Source organism: Patella vulgata, chromosome 8 (assembly GCF_932274485.2).
Source record: "Patella vulgata chromosome 8, xgPatVulg1.2, whole genome shotgun sequence".
NCBI lineage: Eukaryota > Metazoa > Mollusca > Gastropoda > Patellidae > Patella > Patella vulgata.
The window spans coordinates 53,393,433-53,415,384 of record NC_065886.2 but is presented as its reverse complement, the minus strand read 5'-3'; the positions used below and the strand labels follow the sequence as shown (position 1 = coordinate 53,415,384).

Here is a 21,952-nt window from a genome sequence, read left to right as displayed (position 1 = left end):
TTTTATCCAAAATCTTCAACATTGAAAACACGATTTATTTGTCAAATTAAATCAACATTCATTTTGTGATCTTACCGGAAAAAGATGAGCTTTTGATATCCAATATTTAAGACAAAATAAACATTTTACCATTGGTACATGAATGCGTTTCAGCCCCAGATGTATCAAGAGATTTGAGGGACGAGGCTAGACACATTGCACCAAATCAAACGGCGTATGTAGACTGGAATAACCAGACGCTAGAAATTTGCACTCGCTTGAGACTGCTGGCTTATTTCGCCAAACATAAATGATTTGAAATTGGAGTAAAAACGGAAACCATTGAATGTAAATCAGTTTATATACATTCATATTACAGTATTATATGCGTTGCGGCCTACTTTTGTCAATTTCTAGGTCCCAAATGTTAGCGATTTAGCTCCTTTAATACATTATAATAATCTTACACCAGATAACTACCTGGTTCCATTTTTTAGTTGATATATTTATTGCTATTGATCAGAATTTAGTCTGACGGTAATTTTATGAAAATCATCGAAATTAACTTCCCATACTGAAATAATACATTATTATACAAGACATATCATTACTATAGGTATATTGTAAATTATATTGAGGGGTGGCAGATTGGTTAGCACATTTGCGTTGTAACATAAGGTCGGTCATTGATTCAACTGGCTTGGTTTCGAATCCCCGGTTGTACGTGACAAGGGGTAGGGTTGCCTCTCCAACCTAATTCTGTTCAGTGTTTTAGTAAGTATGCAGATTAATAATTAGTTGAAGATTTAATAGTTCAAAGCCTCTGTTGATTTAATTACATCTAATGTGATGTGTTAACATCGGACGGACATTTTGGCAAGGGGACATTTCGGCCTAGAAAGTTTTGGCCTAGGAGGTTTCGACTAGTGAACCTTTTCAGCCTAGGATGTTTCAGCCAATGGACCCCAAAATACACAGCAAACATCTTCTTTCTAAAAAATAAAGTAGTCAAAATGTCCTAGGCCGAAATGTCCTAGTGTTAACTGGCCCATGCAAATGTCCTCCACCTCTACAAGGTTGATATTTCAACTTTTGAGTTAGCATATGAAAAAACCCAAAAAAAACAAGCTTATTCATGGACCTAAACATTTCATAGATTAGATGTTTTCTTGTATATCCAATCAAACCAGTTCTTAAATTATGCAAGCGATAATTTATTTTCTTATACAGCTATGGAAGACAGAAATTTAAAGAATTTACTTGTGGATTAAGTTATGAGATAGATTAAAGATACATTATGCAAGAGCTAAATCTGCCTATTTCAGGTCTTTCTTTAGGCCTGAAATGTTATATAAATTATTAATTAGACATTTATTAACAAAACAAGACCATAATCAACTCTCAATGCATCGGATACCAGAGATTTGAACTAGATTAGAACAGTTCGCCATTTAAAAATTTAATTTAAAAATAGGAAAGCGAGGCTAAGTCTCGAATATACCAATGCCCTGATTACCACAATGCACACATCTTGTCAAAACTACAAACAATGATAACCTGGCTCAGAATGAAGTAATTTTAATGAAATTTTCAATATTTTCATTTTACATTATCTATTTTTGAGCTATTATAGCAAGAATAGTCAGCTCTTTATCTAAGTCAGGACGGAGGGCCTGACAAGGACAACTGTCTAGTCCTTTGGATGATACGAAAAACCGAGGTCCCGTGTATACATTGGAATGCACATACAAGATCCCTTGGCAGTTGGAAATTGATATAAGATTAGGCAATACTGCCGCTGCCTGGGCAAAATTTCCCTCGTAGCACACTGTATGACGTATGCCCGTCTTCATTAGCAGAACAGTAGGACGTTAAACCCCATTTTATTTCATTTCTTTATTTAAGTCCTATATAATGTATCTTTAAATTGAGGGAAATGTGTTTATTGGAAGAATGATGTATAAAATTTAATATATGGTATTCCAAAGATAGCTACCATAATTTTAGAAGGTACTTCAGATTTCACAGTTCAATAAAGTAGATCAGATTCCAGTATGGAAAGAAATAGTTTATTTACATTGTCTAAAAGGTTGATTACCAAAAATGTTCATGAGTGATCTGATAAAACTGACAAACCACACATGCTCATGAGTGACCTGATAAAACTGACAAACAACACAGATATGCTTATCCAGACACTAAATGCAGCTGTGAGTTTGTTTTGAGCTGTCCATCCGCTCATTTGATATTTAATTCAACTAATCTGAGTAAACTCTACATTTAAACAATGACAAGATGAGATCTACCACTACAGGTGTTAGAGAACATACGATAATTGGAATTGTTGCTAGCTGGAAGTGCTATATATTACTGTAGAAACAGTTGAGCAGTTTTATTGAAAATAAACCATTTAATCAGAATTTATTGAATACATGTTGAAAAGAATTACCGGATATGTAGGAGGCGGGACTCATTGAGTCAACTGTCGATCGTGGTTTTGTCTCCGCGGTTGTACGTGACAAGGAGTAGGGTCGCCTGTCCAACCACCAAGGTTTCTTCTGGTCCTCCGGTTTCCTCCCACTGATTAAGACCCCTACATGCAAGCGAACTATTGAAATAAAATTGAACTGTATGTTAGTCCCGAAATGACCTAGTTTGTGTTTGGAAATCAAACCCTCTCTCTCTCTCTCTCTCTCTCTCTCTCTCTCTCAAAATTTTCATTGTCAGTGATTTTTGATAATGCACAAAACCTTTGCAAAATTAAATTCATATTTCATGTTTTTTTATTTATGGTATGTGCATCATGAAATCACGTGTCTATATTACTTTGTGTCAGCACACAAAATTATATATTGGACTAAGAAATAAAATATTAGTAGGACTCATAATTAATTATTAATGACATTTTCCCTTTTGGTTATTTAAATAGCTTTTATTATCGACATTTCTTACTTGGTCAAACACAAACAAAGAGCTCACACATATTACCATGTGCGCTAGTCTATAGAAAACACTCTGACTGTGCTAATTTTCAGCTGTAACACAATAACTTTGATATTAAAGATACATTATGGGAGATTCGGTAACGAGTTGGCAGTTCTCAGTATAATAGTTAAAAACTAGATAATGTAGAAGGCAACTTGGTGAAAATTTCATTCAAATTGATCCACTGTGAACCGAGAACTAAGCGACTGAAATCCCCATAAGCCTCGGTCATCATTACTAAAGGCAGTACGATAAACAGCATAGTCTTGATTATCCATTTAATCGTTTAATCGAGAAGGAAAGTTATGCAGTAAATCGGCTTACAATCCACTAAAGATCGCAGGCTAGCGCTGCCATCTAGAGTTGATTATGGCCTGGATCGGTTAATTAATGTCTAATTATTAATTTAGATAACATTTCAGGCCTAAACAAAGACCTGAAATAGACAGATTTAGCTCTTGAATAATGCATGTTTAAGATAAATATATAACTTTATCTGACATTTACTGCTTTTACAACAATACGTATGTTTCATTGCTTGGAAATTTTACTATAAAAAACTTTGGAGTGATGCATGTTGAGAGGTAATGCAAATAAATTTTTCCGAAATGACAATTCTTAAATTAACTTCATGGCATCAACGTCTTGTTTTAGGACTATCAAACTTCCTTATAATGCTATCTGATTTTTAAAAAAAAGGAGACAATCCATCCAGACTTATATTCGTAGAATTTTTTTCTGAATGATAAAGACTAACTGGAATTGCTGTCAAAGTAAATGATTGCTTAAAATCATTCATCAAATATGACTTAAAGGAGCTAAATCGCTAATATTTGGCACCTAGAAAGTGACACAGTGGGTGGCAATGCATATAATAATGTAATATGAATGTATATAAACTGATTTTACATTCAGTTATATTATGTTCGGCGAAATACGCCAGAAGTCTCAATCAAATGGCATTCTCTAGCGTCAGGTTATTCCAGTCTACACTGATAGTATTTATTTGGATAAGAATATGAGGTCACTGTTTGACATGACTTGTGGAATATGTCTAGCCTCGTTCTTAGAGTTCCTTGTATTACAAATGGCACTAAAACGTATTCTGGTACACGATTCGTGTACCAATGGTAACATGTTTATGTTGTCTTAAATATTGGATATCAGAAGCACATCTTTTCCCGGTTAGATCACAACATCAATGTTGATTTAAATTGACAAATAATTCATGTTTTCAATGTGGAAGACTTCAGATGATACTGAGTTAAAGACTTTGCTACTTTAAAGGGTATATTGAAAGGTTATAAGATGATGAATGCCTACAATTTATGGCAATTGAAAGTTTACAATTTCTCTTGATTTCAGTGCTACTGTAAAACATGAAATTATTGCGACATGAAATTATTGCGAGTTGGGGTGGTGAAACATAATTGCGACGTGAAATCATTGCGAATTTCTATAGTGGGGAAAAAATTATTGCGAATTTAAATAATTTTTTTTAGTAAATTTGTCTATAAAATGTGGTAGATTGTTAATTTTGAGGTGACAGTCGGCTCTTCAAAACATCGGTTGAATGGTGATCATTAGTAACAGTAAATAAACAACTATTGAGGATTATGGCTTTGCGTCTGTATTCAACAGATCAAAGAAAATTAAATACCTTTTATCAAACTCAATTTTTAAATAATTATTGTAAAATTAAATCCCTTGATTAACTCCCAAGCTGACGAACGACTATAAAACACATGGCATGCAACATTTTTATTACTTTCAAAATGGCGATATTGGGACTCTTTCTTGTGAAGAGTAATGAAGGGAAGATGATCCAATATCGCAATTTTCGCAATAATTTCATACTCGCAATAATTTCTTGTTTTACAGTACTGTATCTTTATTTCTCAGAAAATTAAAATAATAACAATTCAATCTTTTTTTCCACAAACCAGCTCATTCTTCATAAAGCAGATTGAAATTATTTTCTCTACAGCACATCCTCCTCCAACAATGACAAGGACACACTGATCCGCAGTGAATATTCGCTTGGCTGCTACAATCACTGATAAGGATGACATCGATGCGACTTAATGACTACAAAATATTAACTTTTTTCTTTCGACAAATTAAATTCTGAAACATTTTTTTTTAGTATTAGAAAAATAAATAAAGGTGTTTGAAGTATATCTTGATAAAAAATATTCCATATTTAGCGTAAATAGGTACAGAAAATAGTACGCGGAGACGTAAAATGGGTAAAACGATATAATTCTGCCCGTACCAGTTCATATTACTACGTTCGATGTAAACAACGCACGTGTGACCATCAATTTGACGGGGTTTTTTTCTGTTTGTTTACTCTGAATTCTTTCAGAAGTACATTTTTTACCGTCTAATCTGATGGACCTGCTCGTGTTTGTTTTAAAACAACAAAAACAAGCCACAGAAGTAATCTTTTTTGGCGTTATCGATGCCATCTTGCTTTGTTGGTAAACATTGTGATGTGACGTCACCCTTAGAACTACAGCGGTCTGACCTTTTAAAGGTCAGTCATCTTGGACAAAGATAAAAGACGGATGTCGCATTAGGTCTGTAAAACAGATTGTGACAAGGACTCAAGGGTTTACCTAGGCTATGCAGGATTTCTTTTATGTGCTTGATTATCCAGTATAATATTGTCATATGTTGAAGACTATAGGAGGTTCTGGGTATTCAAGGCTATTTAATGCTTTATGTAGGCAATCACTCACCTGAATTTTTTTTAATGGACAATTTAAACATCTGAATATATACTATTCAAAAAAAGTAGGGGATATTTGATTTTGGGGGCATAATACTAAAATATGCAAATGACTACGAAAAAAGTCACTATAGAACCTAACAGAAGAAACATTTCCAGTTACATGTGACGCCCAAACGCACCAATAGCTACCGCATGGAATGCAGGTGATGCTTGGGATCATCATGGGGGTCCAACCCAAGATTTGCACGACTCTGACTTTGAATGTTACAGTCATTGTGGCATTGAATTCCAGGGTGGAAACATCAGTTTAATTGTTTTAGTGACCAGAAAACAAATTTTGATATGCGTCGGCTTACCCAAAATGAAAGGTTACGTGCCCTTGGCATGCTACAGATCGGCACAACACAGGCTCAGGTCGACCAAGGGCGACAACTCAAGCCCAGGATCGATTTATCCGTACCTTGGCCTTGAGAAATCGTGTCATCACAGCAAATCAGATCAGCGCTCGTCTTCAAACAGACACTGGTGTGAGAGTGAGTGGCCAGACGATTCGGAATCGACTGCATAGGGGTCACCTTCGCGCCCGACGTCCTCGCGTGATCCCTTGTTTGAGAGATCATCACATTCAGGCAAGACGTCGTTGGTGTAGGGATCGTCAACACTGGGATAATCGACGCTGGAGCAATGTGATGTTTTCAGATGAGTCAAGGTTCGCTGTTGATTTTTTGGACAGACGTAGGAGGGTGTGGCGTCGTCGAAACGAGCGCTTCCAAGACGTTAACGTCATCAGACATGATCGATTTGGGGGTGGTTCTGTTATGGTGTGGGGAGGCATCACTGTTGCTGGAAGAACGGCTTTACATGTTGTTGCAGGGCGTGTTACAGGCCAGTACTACCGGGACAACATCTTGGCAGTCCATGTTGTGCCGTTCGCACGACGTCATGGCCGCCGTTTCATCTTCCAGGATGACAACGCAAGATGTCACAGGGCCAGGATCGTTACAGGTTACCTCCAACAACAGAACATCACCACATTACCTTGGCCAGCACTGAGTCCCGACCTCTCCCCCACCGAGCATGTCTGGGACATGCTTGGACAGAGGTTACGTCAACGTCAACAACGTCCTGCCAATGTCCAAGAACTTGCTGCTGCGTTGCAACAGGAATGGGACAATCTGGACCAAAATGACCTTAGACGTCTCATTAGGAGTATGCCACGTCGGATCAATGCTTGTTTGGCAAACAGAGGAGGATTTACCCGTTACTGACTTAGTTGTGATGCTGTGGTAACTTTGCTGTTTGACCCCGGGTATCATTTTACCCTTATAATGGTCAGTCTGTGCCTTACTTAGTCTAACGATCATTTGGAATAAATCGATGAATGTGAACTTCATTTCATTTTGTCATTTGTTTCTTCGTCAGTTTCATTAGGTGACTTTAATAACACTTAAAAATCAAATATCCCCTACTTTTTTTGAATAGTATATGACAGATAAGACTTTAAAATGATCATCATCTAAGACAAAAGTGTGAATAAGACATTTTTATTTTTACTCTTTCTAAACCAGTATGCTTTTAATCCCATAAATTTGTTGAATTTAAATCGCAAAAATGTTTATTGGTCTTCTGTCACAACATTGTGGTAATGAGAGAGAGAGACTAACATATGGTTTAATTTTATGTCAATAATTCCCTTGTTCATAGGTGTATTTAGTGGTGGGAGAAAACCGGAGGCTCCCTGAGAAAACCCACGAGGTTGGACAGACGACCCTATTCCTTGTCACGTACAACCGGGGAATCAAATCCCCCATCAGTTGGGGGGGTTGGATGGCTTAGTGGTTAGCACGTGCGCGCTGTATCATTAAGTCTGTCATTGAGTCAACTGGCGTGGTTTCGAATCCCCGGTTGTACATGACAAGGAGTAGGGTCGCCTGTCCAACCTCGTGGGTTTTCTCCAGGTCCTCCGGTTTCCTCCCACTGCTAAAGACCCCTACGCGCAAGCGAATTATGGAAATAAAATTGAACCATATGTTAGTCCCGAAATGACCTTGTTTGTGTCGTGTGGACGTTAAACCCCATTTCTCTCTCTCTCTCTCCCCATCAGTTGACTCAATAACAGACCTTATGATACAGCGCGTACATGCTAACCATTCGGCTATCCAACCCCCGGTAGTGCTGTAGGATTTTGAGGACATGAGCCACCTGGAATGCAGACATAGCACGGGTCCTTAAAGCCCACATAATTCAAACCTTTCTTGGGACTTCAATGGACTTGAAGGAATGCAATGAAATGGGGTTTAACGTCCTACTGTTCTGCTCCTATACTGGGCTAATAAAGACGGGCATATACGCCATACAGTGTGCTATGAGGGGAATTTTGCCCGGGCAGCGACACTATCGCCTACCCTTATATCGAATTTCAACTGCCAAGGGATCTTTTACGTGCATTCCAATGTATACACGGGATCTCGGTTTATTGTCTCGTCCGAAGGACTAGACAACTGTCCTTGTCAAGCCCTACGTTCTGCACCACTGACAAGGGGAAACCACGTCGGAAAATCCCTATGAACTTTCTCGGCCAATGCAGGGATCAAACACCCGACCTCCAGGCTAGCAAACCAGCGTCTAAGCCACCGTGGCTCCCGGATTTGATGGAATCTTAAACAGTTTCACAAGCTTAAGAACTTTTAACCACATTGACCTGAAACCTGTAACCACATTGACTTGAAACATGACTCTAAAATACATTGAAACCTGACAATTGTAATGTTAATAGCAAGTAAATTGTATTGAACAAAATTTTACTGTAAAATCTATCAATCAGATATCCAGCAAATGATCATTGTCATGCAATAAACCTATTTCGTGTTGTTACAATTGAAAAGTTTCCAAATTCTAATCTTTGTGTTAAAAACCTGAAATTAAACTGTCAGATTGTATCGGTATACATAATATATAAAGGTTTACAAAATATCACAAACCTGTTATCACAAAATAATTTAGCAATTATGGCTAAAAGATTTAATTGAAAATGTCATTATCAAATATATTCAAGCACATGTAGTATGTAGACGTAAACCTTGTGGGCATTTGAGAGGCATAGTCCTTACAGTTTCTTGTGGGCATTTGAGAGGCATTGTCTGCAGTTCCTTGTGGGCATTCGAGAGGCATAATCCGTACAATTCCTTACGGACATTTGAAAGGCATAGACCTTACAATTCCTTGTGGACATTGAGAGGCATAATCCTTACAATTCCTTGTTGACATTTAAGAGGCATAGTCCTTACAATAATATGGTTATTGGTTAAAGCGGAACTCTGATAACAAAACTACAGAAATAATTAAATAAAAAAAAAGGTAACATCCTAAACATTCACCATACTTGTTTTCAATTTATAGAACAAACATGGCGACTGATTATAGCGTATAATAATAATAGAGGCAGGCCACGCCCACATCCAGTACATGCCTTGTCAAGCATAGTGTCCACATCCGGCTAGCTGTATTTCAACTACCAATTACCTACTCTACCCACTCGACTGATTGATGTTTTTGTCACGATCAGCTTACTGGAAATATTATTGCTACACAATTATGTGTAGAGGTGCTTCAAAACCATGACAGAGTTTGATCAGGAACATTTTAGACAGAGTTTGATCGTGAACATTTTAGACAGAGTTTGATCGTAACATTTTATGCTTAGACTAAGTATAGATAATCTGTTTGATTGCTCGATACTTTTCAAAAAGATAAATGTGAACTTATTTAATATGTCATCTATTTATTTTGGGATATCGGTCGGGGATATCAGCCTCTCTGTTGGCTTGTTGTCCCGCGTTGAACGAAATTAGGTAGCGATATTGAAAAATGGGATCCATGTGTCCGGATGTCTGTCCGTCCTGATTTCGATTCCTGAGCGTATCTCATAAACCGTTTTAGATTCCTTTAGAAACTTTGTACACACATCAACCTATTACAGTAGCTGTGCCTTTTGCTATTTAGGAATTTCTGGGATTTATATTTTTTGTGTTTCTATGTGAACAAATTTGAATTAGTTTTTGGTGTACAATTTTGTTTCCCATGATTGGCTGGTATGCATTTCCCGCGTCACAATAATAACTACAGAAACTATGTGTGCCTCAGGCAAGTCATTTTGTCTGTATTCTGCATTCAGTGTATTGTATTGAACAAAATATATATCCGGCCCGCGCTCGGCATTCTTTCAGTTATATCTGCCCGGACTATGAAAAAAGTTTGGTGACCCCCATTTTCAAATATGATTAATAAATGATGTTTTGGATATTTTAATGATTACATCTTAACACTTGTTTCACACTAATTTGACAATATAACCCATCAATATTCTACAACATTAATCAATTTTGAAATGCGTATCAGTAATTGGCAGCAATACCGATATCTTTATACTCACCTTGAACACCTATCTGTAGTTTCAAATATCGCCAGTGATCATTATCGTGATATATAAATTGAAGTTTTATGTTCATTTGTTAAATTAGGGAGATACTGCCTTCTACAGTTGAAATGTGTGTTGAAGATAAAGAATCTGATGAAAGAGTAGTAAAAGAAGATAAGATTGTTAGGTTATTTCTATATTTGGGTCAAGCTGAGGGATTCAACTGATACAATATAAACTTGAATAATAGATTCCATTAATCAATAGATTCATCAATAAATTAATCAATAGATTTCATTAATAAATTAATCAATTAATATTCTCTTTGTATTCAAGATAAAAGAATATTTTTTTTATGAATGTTTTAATTTTCAAACGTTTTTTTGTTTTGTTTATATGTCCGATATATAGTTCTGCATAAATTTGTACCCAAGATCAGCTTGAAATTTTATTATTACATTATATTGATCATAAATGGCCGCAGGGTTAGCGTGTGCGTGTTGTATCATAAGGTCTGTCATTGAGTCAACTGGCGTGGTTTCGAATACCCGCTTGTACGTGACAAGGAGTAGGGTCGCTTGTCCAACCTCATGGATTTTTTCTTGGTCCTCCGGTTTTCTCCCACTCCTCAAGACCCCTACGCGCAAGCGAATTATTGAAATAAAATTGAACCATATGTTAGTCACGAAATGATCTAGTTTGTGTTGAGTGGAGTTACCCCCTCTCTCTCTCTCTCTCTCTCTCTCTCTCTCTCTCTCTATTAAAACCTTATTACAAAATCAAACATTTTATGGTAATCTTGTCCATTATATTAATGGCATATCTAAATATATGTCCATCTAGTCCATCTAGTATGATGTTATAATGGTAATAATAATAATTTATTTATATAGCACAGACAATTCAACTCAGGGGAGATGCTCTCAGACGCTTTACATAAATACAACTAATATAAAATTACAACAATCACAACATGTTAATCCATAAAAAAGACATAAACAAAAAACGGAGAACATTATTTAGTACACATGGTAAAAGTCTAACACAAACACAGCTAGAACCGTATTCAATCAGTTGTATATTTGATTAAAAAGTTTGGTTTTGAGATACTTTTTAAAACCTTTAATAGAATTTTCGCTTTTATGTTTGATATTGAATTCCATAATTGCACCAAGATTGCTTTCCATTACCAATGACACGCAGATTGTCTATTCTTTTAACTTCCAAAACATGGGCAAGGGCTCTGGATGTTGATGACTGATCGAGTCATTGTAAAGAAGCAATATTGTTATTAAAGTTATAAAAACCAACCACCCCCAGCCCTGTATACGAGGGCTAGCTGAAAAGTTCTAAGTCTATCTGTGAGAGACCTGTACACACCTTGCAAGGCCTGAATGCCGGTAAGGAAGAAGTTTTCTTCAGCCACTCTAAAAAAAAGTCGTTCATATCCATGGTCAAAATTTTTATCCGATTTTAAAAACCATTTAGAAATATCACTGTTACACTCTAATAACGGTTGAATTCGAATTTCGTGAAAATCTGCTCGACAAAATATCTGCTCCTTGTATGCAAATAGGTTGAAAGTATGTAATAACATACCCTCTAGAGGTCTCAATTTTGATCTCATTTTGATGAAACTTAAAACATATGTTTACATTCAAAAGATCTTAGTTCCTTTCGATATTTGCGCATATCAGACCGCATCATCCTGGAATGTGGACCTAGAGGTCTCAATTTTTATACTTAAAATGCATGTTTATACCTCAAAGATCTTGATTGCTTTTCATATTTACAAAAAAGATAGGTTTTTTACCTTGTTCTTAGACCATCTCTTGCAAAATGTGGTTGTATCTTGAATGGCAATTGCTTGCTGCTGTTTTTAAGGACATTGTCATATTAAAAATGTAATGATTACAGAATTTGAAAGAATTTATCCCAAGTTTTCATTTAAACTATTTAAACACATATATATATCCGTAAAGATAACTTTTGCTAAATTTATTAAAAGATACATTATGTAAGATTAGATAAAGAGCTGACAGTTCTCACTTATAATAGTTAAAAACTAGATAAAGTGTATTTATTTAATTAAAATTAAACATAAAATATTCAAGAGCTAAATCTGCCTATTGCAGGTCTTTCTGTAGGCCAGAAATGTTTTCTGAATTATTAATTAGACATTAGATATTAAATAGATTAGAACAGTTCAGCCATATTTTGATGTAAGCTAAAAATGGAGGTTGAATTTATTGCACACGTCTGTCAAACCTTCAAAGGCTAATATCTTCGCTCGCAATAGAGTAATTTGAATGAAATTTTCAAATTATTCATTTTACATTATCTATTTTCGAACTATTATAACAAGAATGGCTAGTTCTTTATCTAAATCTTACATAATGTATCTTTAATGTGGTATTTATTTAATTAAAATTAATGTGTATTTCTTTAATTTCAGGAGAATATCACCAGAAGAATGATAACATGGACTACTTTCTACAGATGGAAATCTGGAAAGGAAATATACGTGGTGCTCTACAAATCGCTCGAGAAAAAGATGAACTTTCTGATTGGCTTGTAGCCATGGCACCATTAGGTTATTATATATATTTTCTTGCTTTATAATTTTATCTTTTTAAATCCCTTTTTTTTTTAAATGCAAATTTCTGTTAACAAATTTGATAAAACTTAGAATTAGTGCTGTTATCATTCATCTATGCATCGAACAGAAAAAAAGCCCCTTAATATTCCATGCGAAATCTGTCCTTCGAAATCCATGAAGTATATTTCATTGGTATCAGTTAACGTCGGTAGGACACTGGCTCACTGGCCTTGAGATTGGGTGTTCGATCCCTACATTAGCCGAGAAAGTTCATCTGGATTTTCCGACTTGGTTTCGCCTTGTCAGTGGTGCAGGACGGAGGGCCTGACGACGACAGCTGTCTAGTCATTTGGATGGGATGAAAAACGGGTCCCATGTATACATTGGCATGTACGTAAAAGATCCCTTGGCAGTTGGAATTTGATATAAGATTAGGCCATAGTGTCGCTGCCCGGGCAAAATTTCCCTCCTAGCACACTGTATGATGTATGCTGGTCTTCATTATCCCAGTTGGAGTAGGACGTTAAACCCCATTTCATTTATAGAATATTGATAATAGGTACCTCAAAGTATTGACATAAACTTAGCAACTATCTTGAGTTAATTATTTAGAACTCCTCGTAAAATACCTAATTTGGGAAATCTCATTATTATATACTATCAACAAATGTTGTCTCCGATTACACCCAGCTGTCTGGTTGACCAGTTTTCTCCATTAATGTATTTATCAGATGATTGGTTGGATAGTATGTGTAGGATGGCAGAATAATGCAACTCGCGTAGAACGAGTTAAATGAGTTAATCTTGACCTAACCAGAACCTCCATGGCCAGTACTATTAGTAAAAATTCACTGAAAATGACATTAATTATTATTATGAGATACAATTTGCCACGTTTTTCATCGGTTGGGTTCGTCACCCCAGGCCTACTGTAATCTGATTGGTAGATTATTTAAAATGTAACTTAACTTCTAGTGGATGGATTTTGATAAAACTTAGAATTTACCATTATTGTCACATCCACTTGCCTTACTTTGAACATAAACGTTATCTGTTCATACTTAGAGCACATAAAATAAAAATATTAAATTTGTCTGTACTTCATGTCAGTGTTTGTCGTATACAATTACAGACATTAAATTCAAATCCATTTATAATTAATTCAGACATCTTCACACAAAGTCTCAAATATAGACATCACCTAAAAACAACTTTTCTAATTATCGAAGACATTCTTAATCCCCCCAAACACGAGTGACCGAATGCATATTACAAATGTTTAATCCTTAATTACCACAGCCGGGATGCAGGGCTCACACTGGCTTTCAATTTCCGCCAAAATTGATGATAGTTTATAATAATATATAAAAAAAATTTATTATTTTTTTCCGCCAACTGGAATATTTTTTCGGCCAAAAATGTGTGATTTAAATTATATATTTTTTATTGTTAAGCACATCTGGCCCTTTATGTGAAAGATGGGCTATAAAAAGTACCATAATAATTATAAAAAAAAATGAATTACTCAGATAGGCCTTATTAAAACTATAAAATAATTACTGGTATATACAACAATTTAAAAACCCTGTCTTTACCTTAGCTCAATTTTGAGATGATTTACTAACCTCAGATTTTATTGTCCCCCGCCTTTCGAAGAAAGCAGGGGACTATTAAAATGGGTTCATCCGTCTGTCTGTCCGTCCGTCTGTCTGTCCGTCACACTTTTTGGGACACAATAACTCTCTTCCTAATTGAGCTAGAATGTTCAAACTTGGTGTATGTGTTTATTAGGTCAATGCCTTGATGGAGTTCGAAGATGAGCATTTTCCGCTTAGGGTAAGCAGAGATAAGCAATTTGATTGGTTGATGCTTTGGGACACGATAACTCTCTTCCTAATTGGGCTAGAATGTTCAAACTTGGTGTATGTGTTGATTAGGTCAATGCCTTGATGGAGTTCGAAGATGAGCATTTTCCGCTTAGGGTAAGCAGAGATAAGCAATTTGATTGGTTGATGCTTTGGGACACGATAACTTTTAATTGAGCTAGAATGTTCAAACTTGGTGTATGTGTTTATTAGGTCAATGCCTTGATGGAGTTCGAAGATGAGCATTTTCCGCTTACGGTAAGCAGAGATAAGCAATTTGATTGGTTGATACTTTGGGGCACGATAACTCTCTTCCTAATTGAGCTAGAATGTTCAAACTTGGTGTATGTGTTGATTAGGTCAATGCCTTGATGGAGTTCGAAGATGAGCATTTTCCGCTTAGGGTAAGCAGAGATAAGCAATTTGATTGGTTGATGCTTTGGGACACGATAACTTTAGTTCTAATTAAGTGAGATTGATGAAACTTGGTGTATAGTTTCATTACAGTAATACCTTGACTAAGTTTGATAATGAGCATTTTCTGCTCAGGGTAAGCAGAGCGATACGCAATTTGATTGGTCGAGACTTTGGAAAACAATAACTCTCCTACTTTGATTGTCCCCCGCCTTTCGAAGAAAGCAGGGAACTATTAAAATGGGTTCGTCCGTCTGTCTGTTTGTCTGTCTGTCCGTTCCGCTTATGGTAAGCAGAGATAAACAATTTGATTGGTTGATCTTCGAATTGAGTAAATGTTCATGCTTATTGTCCCCCGCCTTTCGAAGAAAGCAGGGAACTATTAAAATGGGTTCGTCCGTCTGTCTGTTTGTCTGTCCGTTCCGCTTAGGGTAAGCAGAGATAAACAATTTGATTGGTTGATGCTTTGGGACACTATAACTTTAGTTCTAATTAAGTAGATAAACAATTTGATTGGTTGATGCTTTGGGACACTTTATACAAACTTTTCCTTTTTATAAGCTCGTTTATATAGTTTATGCTTTAGCTCTTGAAGAAGCTTTCCAATGTATTACCCCTGTAATTCCTCCTCTTTTATCTGTACAATATTTTCGAAAAAAATGAAACGAAATCCACTTATGTATACATTTAGGTTACATTATAGCCTACATGTCCCGACTCAACTTGCCACATTACATGTCATAATATTATAACCAGGTATTGATAAAAGCATCAATTGAGCAATTCCAATACAATCCAATACAATGAATATAGGCAAGGTAAATAAACAAATAAATGGAAAAAACAAATTGAAAAAGAAACTATTATAAATTAATTAAATATGTAGTATGCAATAATGAATTGACATTTAATGACAGAAAGAAAACAGTGAACTTTGCACAACTTGCAGCAAGATGGAAAATAGACCCGTTGATACAACCAAACTCTAGATCTGTAGGCATAGAGCATGTTTTCCCCTTAATATGCTATAATTATTCCATCAAAAACATTGTATGCTTAGACTATAAGTAAAGATATACTGTTTGATTGTTCAATACTTTGTAAAAGATAATTTGTGATAAATTTATATGTGTCCTCTAATTATTTTCCTATTTCGGCGGGGGACATCAGCCTCACTGTTGGCTTGTTTTTGGTGACTTTAGTCTGTTTGCACATTGTATTGCACAATATATTTTCGGTATTTACTCGTAAATCTCATCCAAGGATTGCCAATTTTCTATAAGTTTATGTTTTGTGTGGACAATATGCCTATTGTTATTTTCAGGTATTGTAAAGGTATCAGAATCTAAATCCCTGATATACATTTCGATTTTATTTGTAAAAAATACAATTATATTCATCGATCGCTTTAGAGGATTTTGGTGCCGGTAATACCATAATATGAAGCAAATGGCAGACCGTTTTCTCTCTGCAGGATCGTTGTTATTTGACTCGTTCTTGCGTTTCCCGCCAATGTTGATAATATAATTTGAAACAATAATATCCAACTAGGCATGCTTGTATATTTTACGTGCCGTAAGAAGCCACGGTTCAACTATCAAAATATTTAATTATCTTCGAAAAGAATTGACGTCCATTTTAATATTTACAGTTATTTATTTTTATAGACGAAACAAAACATCAAATAATCACCGCTTGGATTAATCATTAGGAGTAAATAATGATACATATAGAAATCAACTAATCATTAATTTGAGCCAATTAGTATTACTTATTGACATGATCGGGATAATTAGTGAGTTGATTAATTGATAGTATGCTGCCATGTGATTGTGATTGACACTCCATGTAACGGTTGATCTACCATATAACAATTTTAAGATTTTTTTTCCCGCCAGTTCTCAAAAAGAATCACCCCAGAACGTTATCACCAAAATTAAATTTTAATCACCACTTATATATTTTTATCGCAAATTGCGACTTAGCGACCAACAGTGTGAGCCCTGCCAGGATGTATAAAACCTGACTTTTTCCTTTATCCCCTAATACTGTAAAATAAAACAATTGATTACGGAATAATTAGTGGGACAAAATAGCATAGAGTGCTTTAGGTTTAGATCCCTATTTAGAATTTGTTTAATAAATGTAACCACATTCCCTGTGTATTTTTAATCAAAATAAATTGGAGTAAGCCAACAATACACCTAGAATAATAGGCTTCCGATTAAAAGAACAAGATGGCCGTGGAATGGTTATTGACGCCATTAATATGAATACCAATGAAGCTAATATAAATAATTATATCGACTTTTATGAAACAAAAGGGTTCCAAGTAATAATCATATAATTTAGTTATCAACATTTGTGTTATTGGTCATTTGAACATACAATTAGAAAATGGAGGAAGAAAATAATTTGTAGTTATAGTTACAGTGGACTCAGTCACTTCCGACATCTAAATATAACGGCATTTTGTGAAATCCGTCATCATTTTCATGTCCCGATTTATTTCCTTATTACTTCAACCAAAAAGCTTTTGAGTACCAATCAATTATCTGTGAGCGGTCTTAGTTGATTACCTTGATAATTTTATAATCGCTTGGTATATGATTTGGATTTCTCACTTCAAATACAGCGACATTATATATAATAAATTGCCAAGATGAAGAATCACTATCATTATAATAATATTGTGTTCATAATGTGTGATCATCCTGCAAAGCGTACCCATACGGATTTGACATTGTATAGTAGTAGTAGTAGTAGGTTTTCTTGTTCAGTTTGGATAAGATGTTTGAAGACAAATGGTTACTATTGCCCCATCCAACGATGTTTTGTCCATATTAATTTAACGCAATGCACTCTTTTCGTGACGATTTGGCTTTTGCAAAATTAGGAAATATATCCGCAACCCTCTATCACATGTGGCATATTCACATTTCCTCTAGTAGCATATAATTTCCAATCAGATTCCTTTGAATACTGAAACGTTTCTTTATTGATTTTAGAGCATTTAGGTTTAGACTACTTTTTATACATTTCACCTATGTGGTTACTTGTATAGTTGAATTTTACTACATTATGCTTACATTCGTATTTCTTGTAGCATATAGCAGATCATGACTCATGCTGGCATTACACAATGATTTCTTTTGGTTGTATTCCTGATTGTTTTCAAATTTGAATGAAATCTGTGTCACTACAGACCCGGGACTGTACAGCGCAGTGGACACTTACAGCTAGCCCCCGGATCCATTCACTTTTTTAAATTGTTTTTCTGAGGTGATGTCTTGTCCGTGTATTTGTTTTTCCGTAAATTTTGTGTGGTGCAGTCCCCCTGCACTTAATTTAAATTACTAATACAATTTAGAACAAATTAAAACGAGAATAATCCAACTTTGAAGTATTAGTTACCTATGTTTTATTATAACTTTAATGAGAGTGTCTCTCTCGGCTATTATTCTAGATATATTTAATTGACACGTATACCTGATATTGTCTACTACATCGTTAACACAGTTCATCGCGTGCATTTCGCATACCGATAGTTCATTGGCCAATCACGCTATTTTACTGACATTTCGCCTAATAGTTTGGATGCAGCTATGGCGGGTGTGGCGCCAGGCAGGGTAAGCTTACTCTTCCGGACACCTGTTACCACTGTTTGTCGTGTATTTTGTACACGAGGAGCAGTCCATTTGCTGATTACACTATTTTGCTTGAATACACTATTTTGCCTAGAACGTTCTTTCTGTAATAATTCATACCTGATAACGTTTATTAAATAAAGGCTCATCAAGGTCGCTTGTTTGGACTTCCACAATTCCCAGACACACAAAGATAAATGTGGCATTTTCAGATGTACTCTAAATTATTATTTTCCGGTCATAAGTTTATAATCTATTAGAATTGAAGACCAGAGGTACCAGTTGTTAACAAGGCCGTATATAGTGTTTGTTTTATTCATAGCTTAAGTAATTATTAGTCCAGCCAGTGTCTTAAACATATTCAAGAGCTAAATCTGCCAATTGTAGGTCTTTCTTTAGACCTGAAATGTTATTAATTAGAAATTCAAAAACTTATCCAGACCATAATCAACTCTTGATGTCATCGCTAGCCTGTGATATTTAGCGGATTGGAATACATATTTTTTCAAATAATCCGGGTCCTCCGGTTTCCTCCCACTGCTAAAGACCCCTATGCACAAGCGAATTATTGAAATAAAATTGAACCATATGTTTGTCCCGAAATGACCTAGTTTATGTTGAATTGATGTTCAACCCAATTTCTCTTTCTTTTCCCTATTTTGATTTGTGTTGTGTGAAATAGAAGAGTTATTTATTTAGATCTAAAGAACTGTTAAAGTTTGTGTTATTAACAACTATACTTCTTGTTCCAGGTTCGTATGACATGTGGTTGACAGCTTGTGAAGATTATGCCAGACAACTTGAGGAGGATGGACAATACCATAAAAGTGCAACCTATCTGTTATCTTGTCATAAAGTCTATGATGCTATTGATTTATTTAAAAGACATAAACTCTATAAGTAAGTATTGGTAGTACCTCGGTCATTAGGACTTATCCTATCATTAAATCATATTAACCAATTTTACCATCGGAGGAAGAACTCTATCAGCGTTCCACAACCTTCCATTCCAGCGTAAAACACCCCCTTTTGTTTAAAATCTGATGTAAAACATTGGGGTTATGATAGGAAATGAGGTATAAAGTCCTACTGTTGTGCTCCAACTGGGCTAATGAAGACCGGGGCTTGGGGATACTCAACCTTCTATTCAGGAGTAAAATTTTCCGACACACACACATTTTTTGAAAACCTTGTCAACAGGATAGCAGCTACAGTTTTTATATGCCCACATGGAAATGTGGTTGTATATTGCCGTCGCCCCTGTCCGTCCAAACGTCTGTCTTTCCGTTCGTCCACAATTTTTTGTAAACCCTCTACAGACTTCATTTATCATCTGATTGTTTTGAATGGATATATGATCTCATCTGTATGAAATTGTCTTGTAAATGCTCCCCATTCACTACAAAACAATAAATATGCGACAACCCTTGCTGACCTCGGACGATTTAGCTGCTGTGGACGTATATTTTATTGCCTGGCAACCTATCTTTAACAGATTTGATCAAGTTTAACACAATAGAGTTCACATTCCTTGGAGGCATAAAGAATCTTTATCAAAGTTTTCATTAAGAATCTATCCAGATATAAATGCTGTGTGGGCGTATTATTAGAAATTTGAACATTCTGGACCTTTGTAATAAACATCCTGTTCTACAGTTTATTGTTCCGGGTCTTGAGAAGTGGATGGTCGAAAGGTTAGCGCGTGCACGTTGTATTATAAGGTCTATCATTGATTCGCAAGCGAATTACTGAAATAAAATTGAACTGTATGTTAGTCCAGAAATGACCTAGTTTGTGTCGAGTGGACGTAAAACTCTATTTCTCTCTCTTCCTCTATCATTGAGTCAACTGGCGTGGTTTCGATTCCCCGATTGTACGTGACAAGGAGTAGAGTCAGCTGTCAACCTCGTGGGTTTTCTTAGTGTACTCCGGTTTCCTCCCACTGCTAAAGACTCCTATGCACAAGTGAATTGAAATAAAATTGAACCATATGTTAATCCCGAAATGACCTAGTTTGTGTCACATGGACGTTCAACCCCATTTCTCTCTCTCTCCATCAAACATAGATAAAAATAAATTTGGTTGAAATGATCAGCTGAATTACATAGGTTTTAAATGTTAAGGATGTATTACTGTCTGTGAATTAAAATATTATAGATCAATAATTAAAATATTATAGATCAATAATTAAAATATTATAGATCAATAATTAAAATTATAATATTTAACAAGTAAAACTATGAATAACAAAAAAACAGAGAAATCAGATTATCTGAATTGATCATTTTGCTATACAACTTAAGTATATAACTTTATGCGAGCTGCTTGAAACCAACTGTTGGTCAATATCCCGATGCTGAAGAAATATTTATATATTCTACATACAAGTTAAAAAAGAGAAGCCAAATACTTGTATAGGTTAGACTACATCTATGTTAATTAACTGAAGTAAATAACTCGTTAGTTTGATACTAATGAATTCCAACAAGATGACGTAGAGAAGTATTTTATCACTTAGAACATTGCTATAAAATAACAGGCCAGTTATTATTATTTGACAGAAGGTAATCACTTCTGTCAGCTTCGTGAATGAAAACCTAATTGATTTAATATGGCTAGAGAAAAGGAACCACACAAACATTCTATATATATATATGTATTTGAGGTCGCTGGACTATATATATATAATACTAAAGAATTTGGACAAATTTTTGGTTAGTTGTTGCTTGTACTTCAAAAATTCTGTTCAGTTTGTTTTTTTGACCAAACAAGACGAAGCCCAATAACTGTTAAGAAAGTTTCTTGCCACGCTTGAACATGGTGGTGCTCTGAATTATTGCATCATGAAAATGGGGCCCATATAAATATATTTTTTTGATGATGATTTAATCATTTTGTGTAGTATCTTATGAAAACAAACTGGCGTGGTTTTGATTCCCCGATTGTACGTGACAAAGAGTAGGGTCGCCTGTCCAACGGACAATACGAACAAGCCGCTAAATGGTAAGGAATTTAATTGTAAAGGATTTGAAAATTGAGTCAGTTATTGTAAATTCACAAATTGTTATCAGAGAGGTTTATTGTACAATCCGGATTAAATACAGATCTGTATTTCGTTTCAATGAGGGGGGTTGGATGGCCGAATGTATCAAACGGTCTGTCATTGAGTCAACTGGCGGGGTTTCGATTCTCCGGTTGTACGTGACAAGGAGTAGGGTCACCTGTCCAACCTCGTGGGTTTTCTCCGGGTCCTCCGGGTTTCCTCCCACTGCTAAAGACCCCTACGTACAAGGGAATTATTGAAATAAA

At 35.5% G+C, this 21,952-nt stretch overlaps 1 protein-coding gene across 2 annotated transcripts in view; it reads left to right on the top strand.

Moving 5' to 3' along the window:
- Nucleotides 1-21,952, top strand: part of LOC126831046 (gem-associated protein 5) — a 108,418-nt gene that overhangs the window by 66,154 nt on the left and 20,312 nt on the right. For both annotated transcript variants that reach the window (XM_056102759.1, XM_056102760.1), the window contains 2 exons: nucleotides 12,574-12,711; nucleotides 19,396-19,543. In XM_056102759.1, coding sequence (XP_055958734.1) covers nucleotides 12,574-12,711; nucleotides 19,396-19,543 — 286 coding nt within the window. The remainder of the gene's footprint in view (nucleotides 1-12,573; nucleotides 12,712-19,395; nucleotides 19,544-21,952) is intronic.